The sequence below is a fragment of the Chrysemys picta genome, chromosome 8, assembly GCF_011386835.1.
Source record: "Chrysemys picta bellii isolate R12L10 chromosome 8, ASM1138683v2, whole genome shotgun sequence".
NCBI classification, from domain to species: Eukaryota; Metazoa; Chordata; order Testudines; family Emydidae; genus Chrysemys; species Chrysemys picta.
In genome coordinates, this window is record NC_088798.1 from 21791715 (window position 1) to 21817658 (window position 25944).

A 25944-nucleotide genomic window follows, 5' to 3' on the forward strand; every position below is an offset into this window, starting at 1 on the left:
TACATCCATGTTACTTACGGTTGAGAGGCAGGCTGGCATTGGTCACCCCCAGCTTGTTGGCAGCGACACATGTGTAGTTGCCGAAATGCTCCTCTGTTACATTGGTGACAGTGAGAAGTGATCTTGTACTATAGTTTTTAATAGTAATTCCATGTTTACCATTGATCAGTCTAGAAGGCAAAAGGAAAATCTTCTGTAAATCATATGCCTGAAGCAATCATGTTTGCATTTTCTTTATTTGCTTATGATGCCTGACTGCTACCAGGAGCTAACAGCGGGGAACTAGCCAGTGGAATAAAGCTAACACAATGGCAGAGCTGGGGAGCACTGGCAAAGCAATAACTGGATAGTATTACATTGATACAATTTCCTGCCAATTCGTTCTACAGTCTACGGACAATAATACGATGTAATGCTCACTTTCATCTAACTACCACTGCCCTATATCACAAACCATATAGTATGACAATAGAAAGCCCAGCTTTTAAATCTTGGCACCTTAATAGGAAGGTGAAATCCTGTACTTGGATATTTAAATTGGCACATAACTGTTTAAAATATATAACTGAGTGTCCAAGTAAAGTAGTGTTGTGATAAATTTAAGTGCCAAGTCTGAAAATTGAGCCATTAGTGCTAACAAACAAAGTATAAAGCAAAGTCATCCAATTATCATAGTGTGGTCACAACGGCATCTACACAGCCTGTGGAAGCGAGCTTCCCAGATCAGGTTGATGGTCTTGGGTTGCAGGGCTCACACTACCACACTACAATTAGATACATAGACATGGCTCAAGTTGAAGATTGGGCTCTGAAGCCTATGGAGAGGGGTCCTCCAGCCTGAGTGGCAACTTTGAAGTGGTGAGCACTGCTCTACTTTCCTTTATCCTGCAGCACAAAGAAAACAGAAAGCAGCCAGTTTGCATCTTTCCAGGTGAGGAATCGCCTGGTTTCCAGCTCCTGAGATGAAGGGCAAAGTGCCCCCTATAATAAGGCTCAAAATAAGGATTACTTCTCCCACATTTTTTTGTTTTGGCTTTGCTGGAGAGTCCCACGCTTCCAACTAGTCCCTGTCATGCAAAAATGGTAAAGAAGCGCAGAAAGAGTTGCTTATTCCTAACGCCAAACAAGGGATTTTATTAGGAAAAGGGAAACAGTATTATTCCTATCTTTACTCTGCATCTCTCTTTGCTTTACAGGAAAGCTTTTGCATGGAACTTTTTCAAGATCCTCCTCATTGGTTGTGTAGTTGTTTCTCTAAACACAAACCAGGTGTCTAGAGGAGCAACTACTTGAATTTATGGTCATTCCACAACCCTGGCTACCACATAGGAGAAAGATATATTAACCAAGTTAGAAGGGGAACAGTGTTTCCAGGCAAATGAACATCAATTTTTGAGTCTTTCCACTCTCTAGATTCACCAAAGATAAGGGATACATAATTCATCCTATGTAAAAAGCAGACACTGTAGTGATAAGCACCTGTACGGATAAGAGATAGCAAATATTATTTAATATCAAGGTTTTTTAAACGGCCCAGAAAAATCCTGGAGTTGAGGGGCAGCCATGGGACTTTACCTGAGTTGAGAGGAAAATCTCAGTCTTTATCATTTATCATGGTAGGGAAGAATGCACAAGCTGCATCGAACCAAGTCAGACACAAGAGTTAGATATATGATGAAAATAACCAGCTATGCTTGATTACTCAGAGTATTGCTTATATTTCATATTAAGAGCAGAATTTTGGCTTATATAAACATGTTACTCTTTAATTTTGATATATGGAAGCAGAGAATTGTAAATCCAGGAGAGGGATGCAATCTTTTAATATTCTGCCTCAAAATGCAAATCTATCATTATTAATAGTACATCTGCATATTGATTATTGAATATTTTACTGCATTTCATTAACGCTTCTAGTTTTCATTTAATCACTATACTTTCCTGCATATAAATTAGATTTTCATTGCAGTGTGTACTTTATATTCTCAGTGTAAGTCAACACACTAAGAGTTCTGTACTGTTTTTTATATCTGTTGGCTGAGTGTATTGGCTAAACCATACACTGAAAAAGAATATATCAAATTCCAGTGGCTATGTACTGCCTTATGGGCACTGTAAGGTCAGGAACAAACTAAGATAACTTACTTGAAGAAAAAACAGAGGATTGAAAATTTGGTTTTGTGGGTAAGAAGAATAGTAACAAAATCCATTTTTACCTCCAGACTCGTGAAAGGCAAAATATATATTACTGTAAATGGCTATTTGCCTTCTGAAATTACAACTTTCTTTTCCTTCTTTTCCTCCACCACCCACAGAAAAACTGTGACGCTACTGCTTTGCAGTTCTGGGCTCCTCAAAAACTTACCACTTAGCTGTTGAACAGTGTACCATGTACGTAATGCCAAACTTACATGCAGTGTTGCATCATATATCTAGTATGTCTTTCAAAATTTCAGTGCTAAATAGTACTTTGGTGCCGCAAAGACCATTTTCACTGCTCTAGTGATCAGCAGCAAAGAAGCTAATAGAAAGCTTTGCAGGAAGGGCCTTGCATTGGGTTTTACATTGCCCAATCCAGTGGTCAGATCTGCCAAATGTAAGTGTTAAAGTCTTTTATGCTTTCGTATAAACCCAACAGATGCCAGTGATCATGGCAGCTACAACAGAAGGATATGAAAACAATATTAAATCTCCCCCCCCCCCAAAAAAAAAAACAAAAAAGTCAAACAAGAGAAAATCTTTGGTCCACAAAGTTTGTGTCAGAGGAGAGAAAGATCCTCCAACACAGAGCCATGAGGCCCTACCCCCATGAGGTTCTAAGCAGTACAAGTCCTATTCTATCACACCAAAGCCCATCTGCAGTACAAGTACTGACTTTGGTGTTGCAAACCGCTTTGGCCTCTCTCAAGCTCTCCAGATGTCTGGCCACATTGCCTTTTGTGCTTCCCAGGTGTTGACAGCAGCATATTTTGGTTAGAGCTTTTAATCTCCGAGGCCTAATCTACCTATTAAGACAGTCATCCTTTCCCTTTATTCTTTCCTTCTTCCCCACAAAATCCCTCTTACTTTGTCCTCCCTCATTCTTCATTCCATCGCTGAATATCTCCTCCCTTCCTCATTGTCCCCTCTTATCTGCTTCCACCATGTTCTCTCCCTCATGCCACTAGCCCTTATAGTTGCTGGACTTTGCCTGCCTCCACCTTCATGCTTCCTAGCTTCACTGTCCATGCTCACAGCCTTTGCAATGCCCTGGCTCATTCTCTTTGTCCTCCCGGGTTTCTATCACCCCAGCTTTCACTCATCCTCCTCACTCTTCCTCCCACACTCACTCCTCATCCCTCCTCCTGCCTCTGCTTCCTCCTACTCCTCCTCATCTCTATTGCTCCATCATCCTTTCTAATGTCTTGCCTCCCGCTGTTCTCCTTATCTCCCTCTCCGTGTTTCCTCCAGTTTGGTCCACCGGGTCCCATTTCTGTGTATTCAGCCTCTGCCACCTTCAGCTTCCCTATCACACCTAATTTCTTTTAGGTTCTTCTGTTTTCCCAGCTTCTGTGCCTCAGAACTCCCCTGTCCCTGTTCATTTCCCCACCCCCCTGAATTTCTGTGACCTCCAACCTGTCCCCCTGACTTATTCCCACCTCCAAATTCCTCTCCGTCTATCACAGCTCCCTCAGCGATCTCAGCTGCCCTCAGTTCCCGGGTCCTCTAAGGGTGGTTTTCCCCTACCTGTACCTCTTAACTCTATTTACCACTCCCAAGTTCCTCTTGAACCTTTCATCCCACCGTACCAGTCCCTTGGATGTGAAGGGGGAACTGGCTGCTGTTGCTATTGGGGAATGGAGGCAGAGTGTGCCCCTTTAGGCCCTGGGAGTCATTTAGGGTGGGTCATGGAATTTCACCAATAATTTCTGTATCAAGTCCATAACTTCTGTTTGAGATATAGCACTTATTTTAGGTTGATATCCAGCTGACTATAAGCCCAGCTCTCCTGCTCCTGGGAAAGGGATGGAGATCTGTGATTCCTACCAGAGTGCTGCCTCTAGGCTCTCTTGGGGTCTACATCATTTGTATCAAGCAAGTAAAGGAGCCTGAGGAATCTGAAGTTTCATTCCCCTTAAGTTGCTGGAATGGAAAATGAGCTTTCCATCTCTACCACCAATGCCCTCCCACTCAAGAGTCTCCTCCTACCGTATCCTTATCCTCCTTTTCATGTCATTCTCTCCAAGGAATAACTCCAGTGCTTGTATCTGCTGGTGGTTAATAACTTTCTCAAGAAGTAGCACATGCAACTGACAGGGACAGTTTCACTACTTTTCTCCAGGTTTCTGAACAGCAACACTAAAATTGATCAAAGTCTTATTAATTTCACTCTGCCACTGTTTGAGAAAGCTTTGAGCAGCAATAAAGGCACAGAAGCTGTCTGTCTGCAGACCAGGAAAACAGCACTGTACTGGTTAACACGGTGCAAATTTAGGTTTTCTTTGCAACTATAAGGCTAGAAACATTTATTTTTAAATAAATAATAATAATAATAATACCTAGCTTTTATATAACACTTTTCATCAGTATATTTTAAAGGGCTTTACAAAGAATGGTCATTATCATTATATCCACTTTAAAGATGGGGAAATTGATGCATAGAGAGGTCAAAGTGACTTGCACAAGGTCATCCAGCAGGCCAGAGGCAGAGCCAGGAACAGAACCCATGTCTCCTGGGTCCAGTCCAGGAGTCTACTATGTCACTGTGCCTCCCATGGAAATGAAAGTATATATTCTACTGCCTTCGTTTTTAGGATCCTGACTCCTCAGTGTTGTGTGGTGTATGCAAGACCTGTTCACTGTCATTTTTGCTTACAACAATGTATCTTAGTCAATACAAAAACTCTAGCCATTTTTACCAGTCACTTTTCAGAGAGCAACTGCACTTTAAGAGAATGCAGCTACATCATCTTTTTGTTCACCTTGCTATATTGCACTTGAGGCCTTCCAGTACAATAAGATCTCACTTTTATTCCAGATATTATACCTAGAAACAGATTACAGAAGATCATGCATCAGTATTAGCCCCAATGGGTATTTGTCTTTAGTCTCACATTTGAATCAATTAATGTTACTATAATCTATTAGACCATTATCATGATTTTAGTCTTTATTAGGTTATTTGAAATGTATGTTTTGTTTTCTTTATCAATTTTAATGGAATTAATATTTTTAGATTAAAGAACTTTGGGCTGCCTCCCTCATAATGGTTTAACCCTGTACTGTAGACAAAGTGAAAAACGTATCAAATAGAGCTGTGTGAATAGCTGATTTTGCAGTTCAGTGGCCAAAATGAAAAATTAGAAAAATATTTTGTTTCGGGTGAACCTGAAATGAAAAATAAATTGAATTTTTTGGTAAACTGAAAAAGTAAAATAAATATTGTTTCTGGCAAAATGAAACATTTTGTTCAACCTAAAACACTAAATTTCATTATCAATATGGATCAGTAGGATAAAATAAAATCCCACTCCACCACCCGTGCCCAAAAATCTGTGTCCTGTTCCAAAGCCCAGCTCAAACCAAACCTTATTTTGAGATTCTGAAATATATTGATAAATCCTCCACAAATCCCTTCAGTCCCTATTTTTATGCAATTTTGTCATCTGGGTTTTTAGACAGGGTTTAAAGTACAAATACAGGAAATCTCATGAAAAACTTATCAAATAGAGCTGTGTGAATAGCTGATTTTGCAGTTCAGTGGCCAAAATGAAAAATTAGAAAAATATTTTGTTTCGGGTGAACCTGAAATGAAAAAAAAAATTGAATTTTTTGGTAAACTGAAAAAATAAAAAAAATATTGTTTCTGGCAAAATAAAACATTTTGTTCAACCTAACACACTAAATTTCATTATCAATTTTTTTAACTTACAAAAATTAAATAAAGTTGAAGTAAAATTTGTAAAATTGAAGTAAAAATTCAAAATTGTTTTGAATCTAAGTCTAAACATTTCATTTAGAAAATGTTGAGACAAAATATTTTCAACATTTTTTTTAATTTTTTTCCCCAACTGAAACAATTAGCAAATTTGCGACAAATTTGCAAAATATTTTGACTGCTCACAATCTGCATTCCCCCCCCCTCCCAAAAAAAAAGTTTTGTCTGAAAAATTTCACCCAGCTGTATTTTCCAGGTGGTTCCAGCCCAATTAAATTAATTCAGGAGCTGAATGTTACTGCAGAATGTGTTGTCCTGTATATTAAATGGCATCTCACATCTTATGGTATGCACATTCATCAGTGCTCTGAGATCTGCAGTGGTTGACTACTGGCTTCCAGGTGGAGTTTCAGGTATTGGTATTGACAGATGAAGCTCTAAATGGAGACTGCTTTTCTCCCTGTCCCACATGCTACAGCTGAGATTTATATGGTACTTGAACTGGAGATCCCTTAGCTTACTAAAGACAGAACTTCGCATGAAATGTTTTGTGTGAAGGTGTTTTTACACTGGGGTTTACTCCTCGCCTTGGTCCAAACTAGCTTGAATTTGTTGACCTTCAGAGCATGAAGCATCTTTCTGAAAAGACGCTTATGAAGGGTGGATGGGTTGGGGTTTGAGTGGAACTTACTGATGGGGTACAATTTGTTTTGCAACTTTTTAATTTTGCTGACTAGCTTTATGCAATGGCGGGTTGTGACTGTTTCCCCCCCCCCCTTATTTTATGGACTGTATTTTGAATGGATGCCAGGGTGCCTAGAGCCTTACAAGGCAACTTTTTATTGTGTTTAGATCCAAGTGAATGAAACAGTTTGTAAATTCAACAGTCATAGTAGTTATTTCAGATACAGATATTCTTGGGTCTTTTTCAAACTAACCCCAACACTTAATTTTGTTTTTAAATTTACTCAGCATTAATTTAGGGTCCAATCCGGTTCTCATTATAGGAATGGAAGTGTTTCCATTGACTTCAGAAGGAAGTGAATTGGGCCCTAACATTTCCCGCAAGTTACTTTAGCCACGCCAATAAATAATCTGTTCACCGCTCTGCATAGTCTTTTCCTGAACTGCCTTTGAAAATTGACATTTCTCAGTTGTGCGTTACAGCAGGGAATTGGCTTTACCAGCATCGTACTCTATAGATTTTTCATCTTTCAGAGATGATACTTGCAGGGATAGTATTGGGAAACACAGCAATGTAGGAGTAAAAAAAAAGTGACTTTCTTGCAAATGGGAAGGTTCTGCAATGTTCAAAAATACTAGAATCTCTGCAAATGTTCAGTATCTGCAGTGTGTCTATAAACAACGTTTTAACAAAAATACTATTTACCATTAGACTTAACATAAGCATATGCTAAAAATACTTAAGCAATAAGAGACAATAGGGTTGTGCATTTCTGGGTGATTAAAATAAGCCTCAGGTGATGTTATAACTGAAGCAAGAGGCAGACAGCAATGACTTTATTGTCCTGAAATGCATTGCCTGTTGTGTCTTACTGCTCTCATGAAACTGAGTTCATACATAAAAATAAGGGAATCAGTCAGATCCATGCATTTAATGGATATTACTGACATCAAATCAGGAGTCTCCAGTTGAGTCCAGACTCTATAATGTATGCAAACAGTACTGCAACATTGCTTGTAAAAAAAAAAAAAACAACAACAACAACAAATCCTTCTTGAACATAATGGTAGTTTTTTTTGTATAATAAAGGGGGAGAGACAAAGTGTGGACCTTTGGGAGCAGGATTTAGGGGGTTCCCTCTAAAGAAGATAATCTTCTGCTACTGTTAGTGCTAAGTCTCAGTTGCACCACATTAAAAAAACACTTTGCAACTCATCTGAGTATGGTATTCAGGACCATTCTGTGAAGTTGTGGAGCAAAGGGGACAGCTAATACTCCTATAGGGGAACAAATCTCAAGAAGAGCAGCTGGCCAGTCAGAAATGTTCTGACTAATTGTTTTCTATGAAAAATGCCCATTAATATTCCGTGTTAAATCCCAGCATTAATGGGAAGTTAAAGTTGAGAAAGCAAGCACTTAACAGTCCAGAAATTCCAAAAGCTAAAGTGAACATTCACTTTGTCCCCTTGTGCATATGCCTTAAACACTGACAACTTAAATTTGCCCCAATATTTAAATTTTGTAAAAATAAACTTTTATATAAACCTAAGAGCTGTAAAACAGTTTTCACATTAAAAATATTGCAATGAAAGCAGTTGTTTTTAAATAAAGAAAGATGCCGTGGAGGAGAGGGATACTCAAACTAGGTAGCATTAAGCACCTACAAATCAAACTGACTACAAACAAATAAGAAAAACACTTTATTGATTTTCAGCATGCAAGATGAGAGAAAGTAAACCCTGGGCCATATTCTCAGCTAGCATAAAGCATCCTAGCTCCACTGACTTCAGTGGGGTGATGGCAATTCACACAAGTTGGATCTGTTCCTCAGACCACAAATGGCAGAACTTGTCCCCCTGCCCCAAGTCTTTTGGTTGAACAGCCTTTTTTTCAAAATAGAAATTGGCTGTAGCTATTGTCATGATAATAAAAATTTCCTGTTTTTTTGTGATTTTTCTATCCATCTTAGGTACTTATATAGCCTCCATTATTATAGTATCTGACAACAGTGCATAATAATCTTTCCCTTCTGATTGCTGAAGGGAATGTTGGGCTTTTCTCATCTCATCCTAATGCTGGGAGAGGACTCTTCCAATGTTTCACTTGGTTTCTGTGAGAGAGAGGAGGCTTTCCATCCCTCATTCTCCAGAGAGGTTGTAATGATGCCTTGTCCTACTAGTTCCTTCCTTCTCACCTTCTGAGTAGGGAGGAGGGATTCTCAGGGTTCCCATGCTGCTGGGATTGTTTCTTTCAGTGACTTTGATTTGCACACACAACTTGGCTCCTGCACTATGTCTGATACCCAGGCGTTGGGTTTAGTAGGGAGCACTGCAATGTTCAATGCAGTGTCATTAAAATGTATCAGGTATTCCTCAGATGTGCTGAAAGATCTGATCTGTTTGCATGTGAGTACAGGTCCACTGGAAAAATTGAAAAGACTTTGGAGTGGGGGTGGGCAACCTTTGAGAAGTGGTGTGCCGAGTCTTCATTTATTCACTCTAATTTAAGGTTTCGCGTGCCAGTAATACATTTTAACGTTTTTAGAAGGTCTCTTTCTATAAGTCTATAATATATAACTAAACTATTGTTGTATGTAAAGTAAATAAGGTTTTCAAAATGTTTAAGAAGCTTCATTTAAAATTTAATTAAAATGCAGAGTCCCTTGGACCGGTGGCCAGGACCCAGGCATTATGAGGGTCACTGAAAATCAGCTCGCGTGCCGCCTTTGGCACGCGTGCCATAGGTTGCTTATCCCTGCTTTGGAGACTGGATTGGGAATAAAATAATAGGTCCCCAATCTAAAACCAGGAACATGATAACCAAAGCTATCCACAAGATACACTGACTGCATCTTTTAAATGCTTCTTTACACCTTAATGGACTCAAACTTAGAAGTTAAGCCCTGTCAGTATGTTGTTTCTTCATCATAATCTTCCTACTGTAAATCAACTGAACATTAGTACTACACCAAACTCCACTGATGCCTCTCTTTATAACACAAGGCTTATAATATGCAGAACAGCATTAGACTGGTATACAATAAATACATGCAGGTTACTTACTTTCTCTCTCCTTTGTACCACTCAAAGACTGGAGCAGGAACTCCTGCACTTTCACATCTTATCAATCCATTACCTCCTAGCATCACACCACTGGATTTAAGTTCCTGAATTGTGGGGGCGACTGGAAAAAAAATTGAAGTGCAAATTTTAAAGAAAAATCACTACAGATTTATATTTTCATTTCTTCTACAAAATGCTTGAAGTTACTTTCATGTCTGATGGATCAACATTACATTTTCCTGTTTGATTTTTGTGACCGGACTACTCCCATTCAACCACATTTCTCAAATTGGATATGGAAGAAGTTATCCCTGAAAGTAGAATATAATATACAGCTTTTATTTAGCTGTGTATCTCAGACAACAAACATATAATCCCGTGATATGAACAAACAAGTGTCCACTGCATGTTGCACTAGGAATTATTCAAAAATATTTTAATTTCTTTCCAAAGACAGTATGTACCCTATAAATATACCTAATCCTTAAGAGACTTATACAGAGCCCATTGAAAACTGGAAAGACTCTAACAGGCCCTACATGCATATGAAGACACAATGCCCACAGACTCTGCTAAGATTTTCGTCTGTCTAAGGAATTCAGGATTAAACCAAAAGCGTGTAAAATGTGAACTGTACATACTAAAGGTAGAACTCACTTTCACAATTATAATAATTAGAGTTTTTATATATAATAAGTCTGATTTTCCCCATAATTCACTATACACATAAATGTTGCATCCTAATCTAGTTTGCTCTCTTTTGCAGCTCTCTTTTTGCACAAAAGAAATATTTAAAAGATTAATATTTTAATTTACAGCAACAGATAAAAGATAAGTGATTGCCAATTTCTCAATTTTTCATGAAAATGCAACCTTAAACAGCACAAAATTGCACAAGAAATAGTTTAACAAGGGGAAAACATGAACAGATAAGCAATTGCCTTCTTAGATTTTTTTTATATTTTATTAGCATTTTATGATGCATATAAATTATATTTAAAACTAGAAAAGAAAACATTCAACTTATAAATAAAACTCCATTCATTTTTTTCAAGCAATTTTCCAAATGTTGCTTTAAACTAGTTATATATATATATATATATATGACTCCTCCCTCCATTCTTTTTCATAATCACGCTCATCTTTAAGCTTGTCATTTAAGAGGCCATAATCTTTTATGATAGCCGACTTCTGCAAAGAAAGGAACAGCTATATTAAACAGAAGGTTCATGAGGAAGTTCTTTACATAGGCTGGTCAGCTTCATAATGCTATTTTATGTGCCAATAGGGACATGACTCAGTACAAACAAAAATATGTGAATCTCGTTAAAAGTATATGAAGTAGAATTATGATGTACTAAAATAAAATGTCTGGAAACAAGCATTAGTCTGCAGTATCCACTTCTATAGACCCTTAAAATAGCCTATACAGTGACTAATGCAGAAATTACCCCTAAGTATATTCACAAATATTTAAAAGGACACTTTACCTGGCAAGAATTATTGCTAATGAAGGGCATGATCCAGCTATTATTGAAGTCACTGGGAGTCTGTCTCTTCATTGACTACAATGGCAATTGGACTGAGTCCGTGTCACAGGGTTTGGGGAGTGCAATTGAGACCTGTGAGGGGTTGTGTCACTGCCCTGTAACCCAATGCTTTTCTGCTGTAGCTTCCAGCCTGGGATGCTCCGAGCTAGCGTAAAAGCATGCAGGTCACACCTTGAGTGCTTTTGTTCTAGACAGCCCTAGTTCAGCAGCTCTGACCCCAGTAGCCTGTCTACAGCCCTACTCTGACTTCCACCAGCCTCGGTTACAACCAGCAAGGTGACTACAACATACTTCCAGCCCCAAATTTCTCCCAAACCATGTGCTCAGCAATGTCCAGCCCGCTCCTGGACAGCTCAGAGAAATAATACGGTTCATTGTGCCTTTAAAGAGACAAAAGCACAATACATCTTATTAACTTAACTGAGGTAAATACACCCTTCCTTTGAAACAGAGCACTGAGTTGGTTTATAGTAAAAATAAAACAAATGTATTAAAAATAGCACAAGAGGAATAACATTAGAAAGGATTACAAGCAAACAAAAGTGAAAACATGCATCTAGAAGTCTAAAATGTAATCTAGCAAGGTACAGGCTTTGGTCAAGGTAATTTCTCTCACCACTCTATCTTCTTCCAGCCATAGCTGACTTTCCGTCAGTCAGGAACTTCCACGGAAGTACAAGGTGCTGGCTTCCCATGTCTTCCTAGGTGAAATATCTTTTTCCTAAGCAAGTTTCTCACCTATACACAATTCCCAGAGATTTCAACCGCTGCCTCCCCCTTGGGTGAAGGAAACATCTTTCTCAGCTTTCAGGAGCTCTGTTCCCTTGTGGCTCTCTAGCGATGGATGCTAAAATGGCTTTCTGGCTCTGCTTTTATCTTCCAAAGTTCAATGACCTAATTTTAAGCAGCAGAATGACCTCATGCTGTTTTCCCCTTCCTGTGGACTTCCCATCTCCCTATATGTAAATAGAGATTCCATTGTTTTGATTTCACCATGCTTAATTTACATAGGAGACAGGTAAACACCAGTGACATTCCCTCCTCCCTGGGAAACATCTGTTTTCCCTCTGTTTGGACACAGACTGGAAAGCCTAATATCAATGCATATCCATAATTCCTCATATAGTGGTAATACATACTTTTGACAAAGATATTTACCGCCAGTGTGTCATAGGCTATCATAAAACATCTCACTCGATAAAACGTTGATAATACAGTAATACTGTATACAATCAGTTGAGTCAATTGCTTATCCTGGTCTTTATAGCCCAGATAAAGTTTCTCTTCCCTGCTGGAAACCGACTCCTTCACCTCTTGTTAGCTTGATAGCTTTATTTACCTAAAATGTAAATGGGCCTTCATTGTCTCTCCCTGAAGGCTTTTCAGAGAAGCAAATACACATTCCTTTGTCTAGGGCAGACCCATTTACCTACTCCCTTGACTTATCTGTTTTAAATATATTTACATATATCACACAAGAATATTAATGATCAATGAGTTATTAGATTTCAAACCATATATTACATGTCACCTTTTATATAAATATCATGACGCAGTGTGTGAAGTATAGTGAGCATGTCAGGCCTGAGAAGAGCTGCTGACACAAGCAGTGAACCAGAAATGAGCCTGTGTGTCACAATCCCATACATTGTCCCAGATCTTTGGACCTTAAAGGCAATTAGACACTGTAGTTTGACAGCATGGTGTGTTTAAAGTACAGGACTTGGAAGAGCAAACTGGGTTCTGTTAATGACTCTGTCACTGACTTCCTGTGTGACGTTGGACACAATCTCGCTGAGCTTCCATTTACTAAAGTATTCACTATTAATTAGTATTCCAAAGATGTGTGAGAGCTCATCCAATTTTATATTAATTTGGAATCTGGGAAGAGAAAACTTGGATGCTAGGAATATAAGGATGGAGCCCTGCATCTAATAAAAAAAAACACAGGAGAGTAAATTTTAGATGGGATTGAACAGAATGCATTATTTTCCATACCAATACATAGCACAATGTGAACTGGCTTCAGGAAGCCACCAAAAGATCTTTTCTCTCCTTTAGTTTTAGCAGCCATAACCACTCTCTCCAATTGTCTCTTTCCCATAATAACAGGGAGTGAATGAATCAGTCCATACTCTTTAATTGATAGTGACAAGATTTTCAACTGTGCAATAATAAGGCATTCTCAATTTACATGCACTATTACCATGACTTAAAATCAGTGCCACATTTTTACTGAAAAGCATACTAATATGTGTAGTGAAAACTAGTAACCCTCATGGGACTAGAATCTGTACTGTCTCTGCTGAGAGATGCAGCACAGAAGGTTCAGTCTGAGACTGGGGGCAAATGCCACCTTTGTGCTGCCCCAATTCTGGGCTACCATGGAAACTGAAATAGCTTCTGGCATAAGTTAAAGCAGCTTTCAGGACGACTATTTTTTGGAAGCTGTATCTGGGTTTCTCTGGGTTGCCCTGCAGCTTAGAATTCCCATAGCACAAAGCACTATGAGCATAACTTCTCCCACCTCTAATTCACCCACTCCCACCCCCAGGCCAAGGCATGTAAGGTGGGGCAGTATAGGTCTGCTTACATAAGCCCTACACTGCTACTGTGCAGAGGGATTTCCCCTGTGCCTGTTGTATCCCCTTTAAGGACCCTATATGCCACCAGAGCAATGTGTGAGGGCTGGAGTTGGGGTCAGAATCCAGACCAAATTCTAGATTGATGATAATAAACAAACTCCCAACTTCTTTTCAGTTGTACTCAACCAAATGAAAACAGTTTAAATATGACATCTGTTTGTTACCCCTAGACCCCTTGCCTAACTTCCAACTGTTTCTGCACATTTCTCCTTTTTAATCAGTTTGTATTTAGGTCAACTGTGGATGCCTTTCTTGTAATTCTGATTCTCTGAAGATAACACCTTACAGGATTCTCACACCTCTCAATGGCACATTCAGAGACCAACATTCATAAGTGGCCCGGATGGCTTGTGACCGCAGGGGGTTTGGTCATACTCTATGCTGCTACCGCTTCTGTCAAGAGTAAAAACAAAAAACCTTTAGCAACTGGGATGTTCCACCAGGCTCATGCCGAGGAGTTAAAACTAGGAGTTAAAATCCTGCTGGTATTTTTAGAGAAATATTTCCTGTCTTTCTCGTTTAACTCACTTTCCTTCTCAAGCACTTTTCCTGCTGCCTATTAACTTTTCTCAGAGAGTGATCCCTCTTTCTCTCTCCATTAGGAAAGTCCAGCTGCCCTCAGTAACACTTTTCTGTGTTGCCTCCCTTACTAACTGCTGAAATTTTATATAGCCCAGGTTAGGAAATTGAAAATAAATAAATACATCCCAATGGTCACTCCCAAATGGCAGGTAACCTATTGCAATAAGTGCAATTATTATAAATTGTGTTAAACATCTAGTTACAATTACCTTTTTTAGTGAAGTCTGAAGCAAAATAAGCATTATACATTTCAGCTTTCTTGATGTTGTCCATTAGCTCTCCTTCCTTGTTAAGTAGTGGGCCTACACTTTCCTTTGTCTTTCTCTTTGTCTTTATAGAACCTCTTCTTATTGCCTTTTATGATCCTTGCTAGGTGAAACTCATTTTGTGCCTTAGTCTTTCTGATTTTGTCCTTACATGTTTGTACTATTCTTTTGTACTCATCCTTAGCAATTTGCATATTGATCTCTTGCTATTCTTCCTATCTTTTGTTTGCATCAGGATGGTTTCTTGTTGTGCCTTTAATATTGCCTCTTTGAGAAACTGCCAGCTCTCCTGAATGCATTTTTCCCTTAGATTGTCTTCCAACGGGACCTTAGCTACTAGTTCTCTGAGTTTATTAAAGTCTGAGCTTTTTGAAGTCAATGGTCCTGGACATTGCTCATTGTCCTGAACAATTCTGTTGCTCTTACTCCTTCCATGACAAGAAAAAACACTAACTGAATAGCTAATACAGTAAATGAAAATCATAAAAATAATAGTGATATTCCACAAGGATTTTTTAATCAAAGCTGCAGAGATTTACTACTAGTCAGTGTGGAGAACTAAACCTAGCACTAAACCTTATTTTGGATGACGTCCGAACCTGGGCTGGGGCACAATAAGATTGCACACTGTGCTACCCAACGCTTAGAACAATGCTGCCTCAGCTCTCGTCCCCTAGTCCTCCTCCTCTACTTGCGCTACATTGATGACATCTTCATCATATGGACCCAAGGCAAGGAGGCCCTTGAAGAATTCCGCCTGGATTTCAACAATTTCTACCCCACCATCAACCTCAGTCCACACAAGAGATCCATTTCCTGGACACTACAGTGCAAATAAGTGATGGTCAAATAAACACCACCCTATACTGGAAACCTACTGACTGCATGTAGCGGGGGGGTCACCCTGCTTCGGCCCTGAAGGGGTTAAAAGCAGCCCTGCAGAGGGCTGTGGTGTGGAAAAGCTAGGCTGATTGGGGGAAGCAGCCAGAGCTGGGGCCATGCCCCAATCAGGCCACAGCTGGACCTATAAGAAGGCTGAGGGCCAGAGGCTGTAAGACAATCTCTCTAACTCCCTAGAGAGAGAAGGACCTGGCTGCCTGGGAAGCTGAGGAGGGTACCTAGGGTGGAGCAGTGCTGGGGAAGTGCAGCCTAGTAAAACACCAGGCTGTGGGCCTTGTTAAAGGCCTACAAAAGGTACGGGGGCTGCAGGGGAGCAGCCCAGAGATAGGCAGAGGCAGCTGGTCCAACCCCCCCATTGCCGATGATGAGTGGTTCATAGACTGCAGTCTGCCCCAGGGAGCGAGGGCTAGATGGGGACTGGCAGTAGCCACTGAGGTAAGGTGGGGATAGGGAGTTGGGGGTTCCCCTGGGTGGGGAGACCCAGATTGTGGGATACTGCTAGTGGGCAGAACCCCTGATGTAAAGGGCACCGGGATCCAGGAGGGACACGGGGGCCAGCGGCAGGCGAGACACCGGTCTGCAGAGGGCGCTCCAGAGACTGGAAGAGCTAATTCCTGAGTCGACCAGCAGGAGGCGCTGCGCCAGTGAGTCGAAGCCCCCACACCGCTATACTTACCTACATGCCTCCAGCTTCCATCCAGGACACATCACACGATCCATTGTCTACAGCCAAGGCCTAAGATACAACCGAATTTGTTCCAATCCCTCAGACAGAGACAAACACCTACAAGATCTTTATCAAGCATTCTTAAAACTACAATACCCACCTGGGGAAGAGAGGAAACAGATTGACAGAGCGAGACGGGTACCCGGAAGTCACCTACTACAGGACACCACTGGCCACCACGTACAGCCCCCAGCTAAAACCTCTCCAGCACATCATCAATGATCTACAACCTAGCCTGGAAAATGATCCCTCACTCTCACAATCCTGGGGAGGCAGGCCAGTCCTCGCTTACAGACAGCCCCCCAACCCTGAAGCAAATACTCACCAGCAACTACACACCGCACCACAGAAACACTAACCCAGGAACCAATCCCTGTAGCAAACCTCATTGCCTACTCTGTCCCCATATCTACTCTAGCAACACCCTCAGAGGATCCAACCACATCAGCCACACTATCAGGGGCTCATTCACCTGCACGTCTACTAATGTGATATATGCCATCATGTGCCAGCAATGCCCCTCTGCCATGTACATTGGCCAAACCGGACAGTCTTTACATAAAAGAATAAATGGACACAAATCAGACATCAGGAATGGTAACATGCAAAAGCCAATAGGAGAACACTTCAATCTTCCTGGACATTCTATAACAGATTTAAAAGTAGCTATACTTGAACAAAAAAACTTCAGAAACAGACTTCAAAGAGAAACTGAAGAACTAAAGTTAATTTGCAAATTTAACACCATTAATTTGGGCTTGAATAGGGACTGGGAGTGGCTGGCTCACTACAAAAGCAGCTTTGCCTCTCCTGGAATTGACACCTCCTCATCAATTATTGGGAGTGGACCACATCTACCCTGATCAAATTGGCCCTATCAACACTGGTTCTCCACTTGGGAGGTAACTCCCTTCTCTTCATGTGTCAGTATATAATGCCTGTATCTGTAATTTTCACTCCATGCATCTGAAGAAGTGAGGTTTTTTACCCACAAAAGCTTATGTCCAAATAAATCTGTTAGTCTTTAAGGTGCCACTGGACTCCTTGTTGTTTTTGTGGATACAGACTAACATGGCTACCCCCTGATACTTGTGCTACCCAAAGACTCCCAGCATCACAATCACAATCAAGCATGAGCATCACACGTGCTTAGTAGTAGAGGCTCATGGATCTATTGTCTCCTTAATGTGTATGTATAACTCCTATAACATTTGTTGTATGTTTTTTTAATGTGTAGTTTATAAAAGAACAGGAAGAACAATGCACAAGGTACACAGGCATTCAGACAGCTACGGAAAATATGCAAAAATTCTAGCTAGAACAGGTTTTGTCTTTTAACATTTTAATGAGCTCTGGGACTTTTATGCATATTAGTTATGTTGCCCTAATTACTCATTATAATTCTAATGTGCATTTTATATTTAATTACAATGCTTATAAAAATTTGGTATGGACAGTAAATTATTATAACTAGCATGAGCATAATGATTATGAGCTGAATTTATTAACTTTTACACTAGCATTCAGTGGTAGTAACTTTCAATTTCACCTGTATGATTAACCGCACTGTCTGATTAAACAAACATTTTTGTGGAATTGTAAATATCAAAAAAGTATCTTTTTTATTTTGCCAATTTTCATCAAATTTAAATTTTGGTTTCTTTCACTTTTTCTTTTGTAAAGCAAATTTATCTCCAATGTTTCAAAATAAAGATATTTTTCTTACAAGGGACCAGGCTTTCTACAATTCATTGAAACAAGAAGCCAAACATCAGCAGTTTTCAAATCTTTGGGATGTCTTAATATGAAAATTACTGAGGTCTTTACAGCAGTAAGAAGTGTTATTTATATCCTATACTCAGCCAGACAGTAAAAATTGGTCTCTTTATGGAGATTTATGAATCTTTACAAAAATATTTCAATTTGTTTAGGGCAAAATGCATGCTTTTTCATCAGTTGTAAAATGTTGTGTTTGCCAAAATATAATACATTCATCTTCATCTATATTGTTAATATTAGAGAAAAAATAATTAGTTCATGTTACCACAGCATATTTGCAGTTCATAAATGTATTCTTGTAAAGATTTACTAAGTCTTAAAAGTAAGGGTCCAATTCCTGATGTTCTTTCATTGGGCCAGAAACAGCAACCCTAATTCATACTGAGTAGCACTTACACAGTTTTTTTTTTCAACTTCCATATCAGGATGAGAAACTGTCCTTTAACCATTAAACAGACAAACTAATTGATTTTTTCCCCCCCATGTTAAGTTCTCCTCACACCTTCTATGGGTCATCTCGATTATCACTTCAAAGTTTTTTCTCTGCTGCTACTGATAGCTCATCTCAATTGATTGGTCTCTTACAATTGGTATGCATACTTCCACCTTTTCATGTTCTCTGTATGTATAAATATCTTCTGTCTGTGTGTTTCACTCTATGCATCTGAAGAAGTGAGCTGTAGCCCATGAAAGCTTATGCTGAAATAAATTTGTTAGTCTCTAAGGTGCCACAAGTACTCCTGTTCTTAATGACAATTATAAATGCCTGGTTCATCTTCTCTGTTGCTATTACTTCTATAACTGTGGGAGAGAAAAGTTGTCATAATTATTTCTTCCATCTTCTTACAAACTTATAAAATAGTTGAGGATCTTCATTAGAACTATAGACCTAATCACATGACACAAAACTCGGCAGTGCTGGAGAGAAATCAGCAAAATCACCAATTGCTACTCATTTCTTTTTTGGGCCTCGGGCATTTGAATGGAATCTTCTAAGAAGAACTTTATTATGGCACCTGGGTACTTTAGGCAAGAAGAATGGAAAGTATAATTTTATTCAAAGAGAATTTATGGTATAGCTTAGAAAGAAAAAGTTAGCATATCAAGCTGCTGCTAAGACAAGTGGAAGGGTTTATTTAAAGTACTGAGCCAGACGGTCATAACAAATTTGGATGAAACTTGGAAACTTCAGTTTTTGATGGGAAGTCACAATTTTGGTGAAAAATTCACTCATTATTTAATTATCTTGTAACTTGTATCCATTAAAGCCACGCAGCTCATAACCCTGCCAAATTTGGGCAGGTGTAATTCAGATCGTTGGAAAACAGATGAAACAAAACATTGTAAAATTTCACAGTATGTTTTCTGAACTCAAATCTGCTCACCTCAAATTATTTGCAAATGCATCCTCCTTCCTGATCATGGACTTCATATTCCACTTTGCCCTGAAATTCACCATAACTGCTCAAGCAGGATAGTCTGCCTCTCAAGAATGCCTGGTTTTAGCTCTGTTCATAAGGTACATACACTGGTCCCAGTCCCATGCCATTTTCACATTCATTCTACTAAGCAGGGGTCTGCATAGGAATTTAAATCTGACTGCTTTTGTAGAGGCACCTTAAACACACGCATATAATACACATTAAACCAACACGTGCACATACATCATATGCATAGAAATAAACAGCAGTACTCACCAGTTCAATGAAAATCCATGTACCATGGAGCCATCTGAATAATTTTTTCCCAAGTACTTGACTCTGGTGGGATCACAGAGCTACTCCAGCCTCAGGGTTGTGGAGGGGAGAGAGAACTCCTCTGGCCCTGAGGCCATAGTGGGGAGAGCGAACTTCTCTGATCCCAGGGCAGCAGTGGGGAGAGAGAGAGAGATGCTTTGGAATGGGGCCAGAGGAGGTCTGTGCCACAGCCCTGGGGCCAGAGGAGCTCTATGACACCCCAGCAGCCCCAGGGGAGGAGGAACTTGCTTTCCCTGTCACAGCCCTGGGGCCGGAGGAGCTCTGTGACCCTGCCAATTATTGATGGGGGTCCATGCCCCTGCTTGCTCTCCCTTGTGTGCACCCCTGCTACTAAGTAATATTTCTTCCACATGTTGAAATTCACTTCCCTACATAAAGAAGGAAGGATAGGACAGATTAAATCTATCCCACCAAGCCAGGACATTGGGCTGAAAGGTTGCTTTCAACCACACGGCTGCTACTCCAGTCCATGGGCTGAAACAGTGGCTTCAGCCCTTCTGAACCAAATATATGGGATAGATTCATATAATCATAGACTGAGTAGCTTTTCCAAACCCTAGTCCATGCAGATCTGGCACAGAGAACCCTTCAAAACACATGATACCAGGAGCTCCCTAGCTTGTTTCTGCAACAGGAAAAAAATTATCATAGAAGTTTTACTATTATCCAGTTGAAATTTCTCAACTAGATGAAACACTTTTCTCTATTAAGTACCATAAAATGTTAAGAACAACATGTAATTCTAAGTGAATTAAATAATATTGTTGCATGCTTGCTGAAAAGCAGCAGATTCAAGGGCCTTGCAGTTCGGTTTGAGCTTGGAAGAATAGAGATGGCTGGAAGAGGGAGTTTCCATTTTGTGGGAAATTCTGGGTTGTCGACGTTTTGTTTTGTTCCACCTGGGAATGAAACACTGACATCATGGAACTTCCAATGAAACAGTTTAAGTGCTGGCCAGTCCACTGAGTAGTTGAGCAGCTGAGAAACTTCCCAGCAGGCTGGGCAGCCAGGGAGCTGGCCAGGGCAGTTGGATGATCAGTTGGGCAGCTGGCAAGCCTGCCTTCCTAATTTCCATTGAAAGCTTTTAGGGAATTGACACGTTCCCTCAGATTGTTTGGATTCTATTTTCTGTAAGAAAACTGTTCCATCAGAAAAATTTTGACCAGCTCTATGGCGTAGAAATTGGTGAACACTACGGCCCTCTCCCTTCCAGCCCCAGCATGCCATTTAGTCTAGGGACTTATGGGAGCCTCTTAGAGCAGCCTGTGGTTGCCTTACACAATGCCTGTGCTGAGCGGGGATGGAGGGGGACAGAGAGGATTCTCCCCTAGCTGTCTCCAGAGTTTTTGCAGCACCTGTATGCTGCTGCCATAGGGCCAAACATTGCACCCTTATAATTAAATTGAGCAGGCCGAGATCCTTGGGTGCTATTGTTATAGGAAATATCCTGCCAATTTCTTTAATTGGTTCTGTAAATAGTAACTTTAAGTAGTACAATTGGTGGAATGGTAATACCCTATTTAAAAAAATAAATCTTTAAAAATATACATTTGTGCTCTCCTTAGCCGCTGGTAATAAAAACAAACAAACCAACAAAACCCCCAGCTATATGTGTTGAACAACTGTAAAAGCTGTGTGAGTGATCCTGAATCTGGACACCTGAAATAAAAAGTAGGTCCCAAATAACAAAATTAACAAAATGGTGTTGCAGAAAAGCAGTATTATGCACCATGGCTTTTGATTTTGATTTTGTACAGCCCATATACATAACAAAGTAGCTAAATATACTCACCAAATGATATTTCTAAGGATACTGCTCATTATTACTGTATAATAAGTGGAAGCACAAGTCAGCGTTAGCATCAAACAGATTGTTTGGGGTTGCAAAGATGGCAGCTGTCACAGCTTGACAGCTTTCTTGTTAGTGAATCAGTATTACTGACAGTCTTTTTGACTGAAAACCCTGTTCACTGACAGTGTGCTATAGCTGATAAACATATATATCTCGTGAAGAATGAGGCAAAACCATAAAAGGTTTAGAAGCTACTGCTCTACTTTAAAAATAAATGAAGTTTGCACAAGGTTTTTCACGTAAGCTGCAACAAATGTAACAGTTTATAGAAACAGACCAGTGTATGTTATTCCGATATTTAGTAGATACAGAAAAAAATAACAGTGGCAGCACTCCAGAACTTTCCCTTAAACAAACAGTACATTCACAAAAACAGTATTCAATCTCTAATAGCTTCAGTAGAAGTTTACAGAGAAATTTAGGAAAATATGCAATTTTTTTTGCATCTTTGCAACTCTGAGGGGGCATATGAGTCTCATCAACTCCTTTCAAACACAGTTTGGGGCAGATTTAATTTATTATGATATTCATAAAAAAGTAAGGCAAATAGTATGTATGAAAAAGAGCCAGGTTCACTCTGCTTGTATGTTCTACCCCTTCTATCCTGTGTATTTAGATTGCAAACGCTTTGGGACAGAGACTATGTGCTATTCTGTGTTTGTACTGGTCCTAGCTCAATAGGCCCTCATTCTTGGTTGGCCCCTAGGCACTACTATAATAAACATGATTAGTAATAATAATGAGGCGGATGCAGCCAGGTGCTCTGCAAATTTCCTCAAACAACTTGGACAATGTACAAAACATTATGATTTGGAACATGGCCACTACTACATTCTGGAGTCCTTTCAAACACATGTATGGCAAAAATGTGGGGATACATTTAGGACTTTCACAACCTGAATTGTGATAATGGTGCCATTTAACTGAAGCATACAGAGCACAGCAGTCTTTCTTTGGCTCTTGTTTACAAGATGTTCTGGATAAACAGATTCTATTTTCTCTCAGTGCTGCAGAACTTAACTGATAAAAATCCAATTGTTTGGATGCTAGGCGGCACAATGGGTTAAATGTATTGTCTTACATCTTTAGAGGACAATGTTCAAAACAAGGATTAGATCATAATTTATTAACATTTTCTGAAAATGTTTTTTTTTTAATTCCTTATGAAATGGATACAGCTGTGAATTTCTAGTTTGACATTTGGTATGAATATTTTGCACACCTTTAGTCAGAAACACTGAGCAATATTATTACGAGTATTCATTAGCAATGTTCAGAGGTGGTGATGACAGCAATAATCAGGATGTTGCACTTCAGGCCAGGTGAATTGGCAGAACTACTTGGGAAAGCTGGAATACCTGCCCATATTTTCATTCATTTAAGCCAATTTTACATATAAATCCAGCAGTTTTTAGTTTAGGTGTTAATATAATACCAAGCTAAACTATTTAGATACTGAGGCCTGGTCTACAGTGTATATATATGTATATGTGTGTGTGTGTGTGTGTGTGTGTGTGTGAGAGAGAGAGAGAGAGCTAAGTCGGTCTAAGTTATGCAACTTCAGCTACGAAAATAGCGTAGCTGAAGTCGACGTACTTAGAGCTACTTACTGCGGTGTTTTCACTGTGGTAGGTCGACTGCTGATGCTCCCCCGTCGACTCCGCCTATGCTTCTCGCTCTGGTGGAGTACCAGAGTCAATGGGAGAGGGCTCGGCGGTCGATTTATCGCGTCTTCACTAGACGTGATAAATCGACCACTGATAGATCGATAGCTCTGGAGGTAAGTGTAGACATGCCCTGAAACTATGCTACTTAGGGCTTGTCTACACAGGGAGTTAGTGTGGTGTAAATCGACAGCGTGCACTAACTTGCCACGTAGACAAGCTCTTAGACATTAGCAATACTGTCAAATAGAGCATCCAGAAAGGTAGTGAGCAAAGAAGTGTTTCAAGTCAACTATGTACAGTGCATTGTGAACTGATATATGTGGTGAATTACATTTTAATAATAATTTACAATCCAGAAATGGATGTTATCTTCTTACTCACATAGATACAGTAAGTGTTTAACATAAGCTAAAGTAGCATGTGCCAAAATGGTAATCATAGATTCATAGACTTTAAGGCCTGAAGGGATCATAATGATCATCTAGTCTAACCTCCTGGACATTGCAGGCCAAAGAACCTCACCCATCTTCCTGTAGTACACCCATAACGTCTGTCTGAAGTCCTCAAATCATGATTTAAAGACATCTTGCTCTCATTGTAAAGAAGTATCATTGTTCTGCTTTCTTATGGAGTAGTGTTAGCTGCTCCATAGTAAGGTTACAACTGAGTTTCTATTATAAGCCTAATTTTTGCTCCACACTACCAAAAAAAAAAAAAAAATCCACCACACTGGCCTCAAAATTAGTAGGTTAGATTTGAGACAGAAAATAGAAAATATGTAGAGAATCAGTTAAGTGATTCATGAGCAGAACCAATAATATTGATTTTCAAGAAGTCTTGGACCACTGATGAAGTTCCAGAAGACTGGAAGAAAGCTAGTGTTGTGCCAATACCCAGAAAGGTTAAATAGGACAACTGGAGTAATTATAGGCCTGTCAGCCTGACATTGATCCCTGGAAAATAATGGAACCGCTGATACAGGACTTGATTAATAAATAATTAAAGGAGCATAATATAACTAATGCCAATCAACATGGTTTATGAAAAATAGATCCCAGCAAACTATCTCAATATTTTTTGAGATTACAAATTTACTGGATAAAGATAATAGTGGTGATATACAATACTTAGACTTCTGCAATGCATTTGAAATGGTACCGCACAACATTTTGAATAAAAACCTAGTACAATATAAAATTAACATGGCACATGTTAAGTGGATTAAAAACTGGCTATCTGACAGGTCTCAACACGTAATTGTAAATAGGGACACATCACTTAGCAGGTGTGTTTCTAGTGGGGTTTTGCAGGGATCAGTTCTTTCTGATGCTATTAAACATTTTATGTTTTCTTCCAGTTCATTTATAAGAATCATCGCTGATAAAGTTTGCAGATGACACAAAGATTGGGAGCATGGAAAAGAATGACGAGGACAGGTCACTGATACAGAGTAATCTGGATCGATTGGAAAAGTGAGCACAAGCAAAAAATATTATTTTAAATGCAGCCAAATGTAAAGTTATGCGTCAAAAAACAAAGAATGTAGGACATACTACTTAAAGGATGAGGGACTTTATTCTCAGAAGAGGTGACTCTAAAAAAGACTTAGGGGTCAGGGTAGATAATCAGTTAAACATTAGCTCCCAGTATGTTGCTATAGCCAAAGAACTAATGCAATCCTTGTATGTATAAACAGGGGAATCTTGAGTAGGAGTAAGGAGGTTATATCTCCTCAGTATTTGGTACTGGTGCAACTGCTGCTGCTGCAGTTCTGGTCCATAATTCAAGAAGGACTTACTAAATTGGAGATAATTCAGAGAAGAGCCATGAAAATGATTAAAAGAATGGAAAATATGCCTTAAAATGATAGACTTAAGAAGCTCAATCTATTTAGCTAAACAAACAAAAGGTAAGGGGTGACTTGATCACAGTCTATAAGAACCTAACATGGGGAACAAAAAAATTGATAATAGGCTTTTCAGTCTAGCAAACAGGAGCCAATGGTTAGAAGTTGAAGCTAGAAATACTCAGACTGGAAAAAAGGTACACATTTTTCAGTAAGGGTAATTAACCATTGCAACAACTTACTAAAGTTTGTGTGGATTTTCCATCACTGGCAATTTTTAAATCACAATTGGATGTTTTTCTAAAATATATGTTCTAGTTCAAAAAGGAAGTAAATCCTATGGCCTATGTTATACAGGAAGTTAGAGTATCATCACAGTGTGGTTCTTTCTGGCCTTATAATATGAACACTAAACCAGAGACAATTCACCAATGTTCCAAAATCATTTTGTTGTTGTTGGCACTTTGCAGCATAAAAACAGAAAGCAGAAAAGAAATAATACATAGTTTACAATGCTCTCCAAACTCAAATCTAGGACCAAACACTTGGTTTATTCCAGTCCAATTTTAGAAGTTATTAAAATCTGATTTAATAACTTCACCAGGGAACCAGTGCTGTAATCAGCAAGCTTTAACAATATAATTGAAATCTACACCTACCACCAGAGATTGGGTCGAGTTCAAATGATGAACAGAGTCATTGGGACAAG

General features: G+C 39.4%; 1 protein-coding gene across 3 annotated transcripts in view; it reads right to left on the reverse strand.

Annotated features, from left to right (window-relative positions):
- NEGR1 (neuronal growth regulator 1) overlaps positions 1-25944 on the reverse strand; it is a 652228-nt gene that overhangs the window by 164700 nt on the left and 461584 nt on the right. For all 3 annotated transcript variants that reach the window (XM_065554044.1, XM_005285509.5, XM_024109235.3), the window contains exons 5-6: positions 9665-9785; positions 19-170 (exon numbers count right to left, since the gene is read on the reverse strand). In XM_065554044.1, the coding sequence (XP_065410116.1) occupies positions 19-170; positions 9665-9785 (273 nt within the window). The remainder of the gene's footprint in view (positions 1-18; positions 171-9664; positions 9786-25944) is intronic.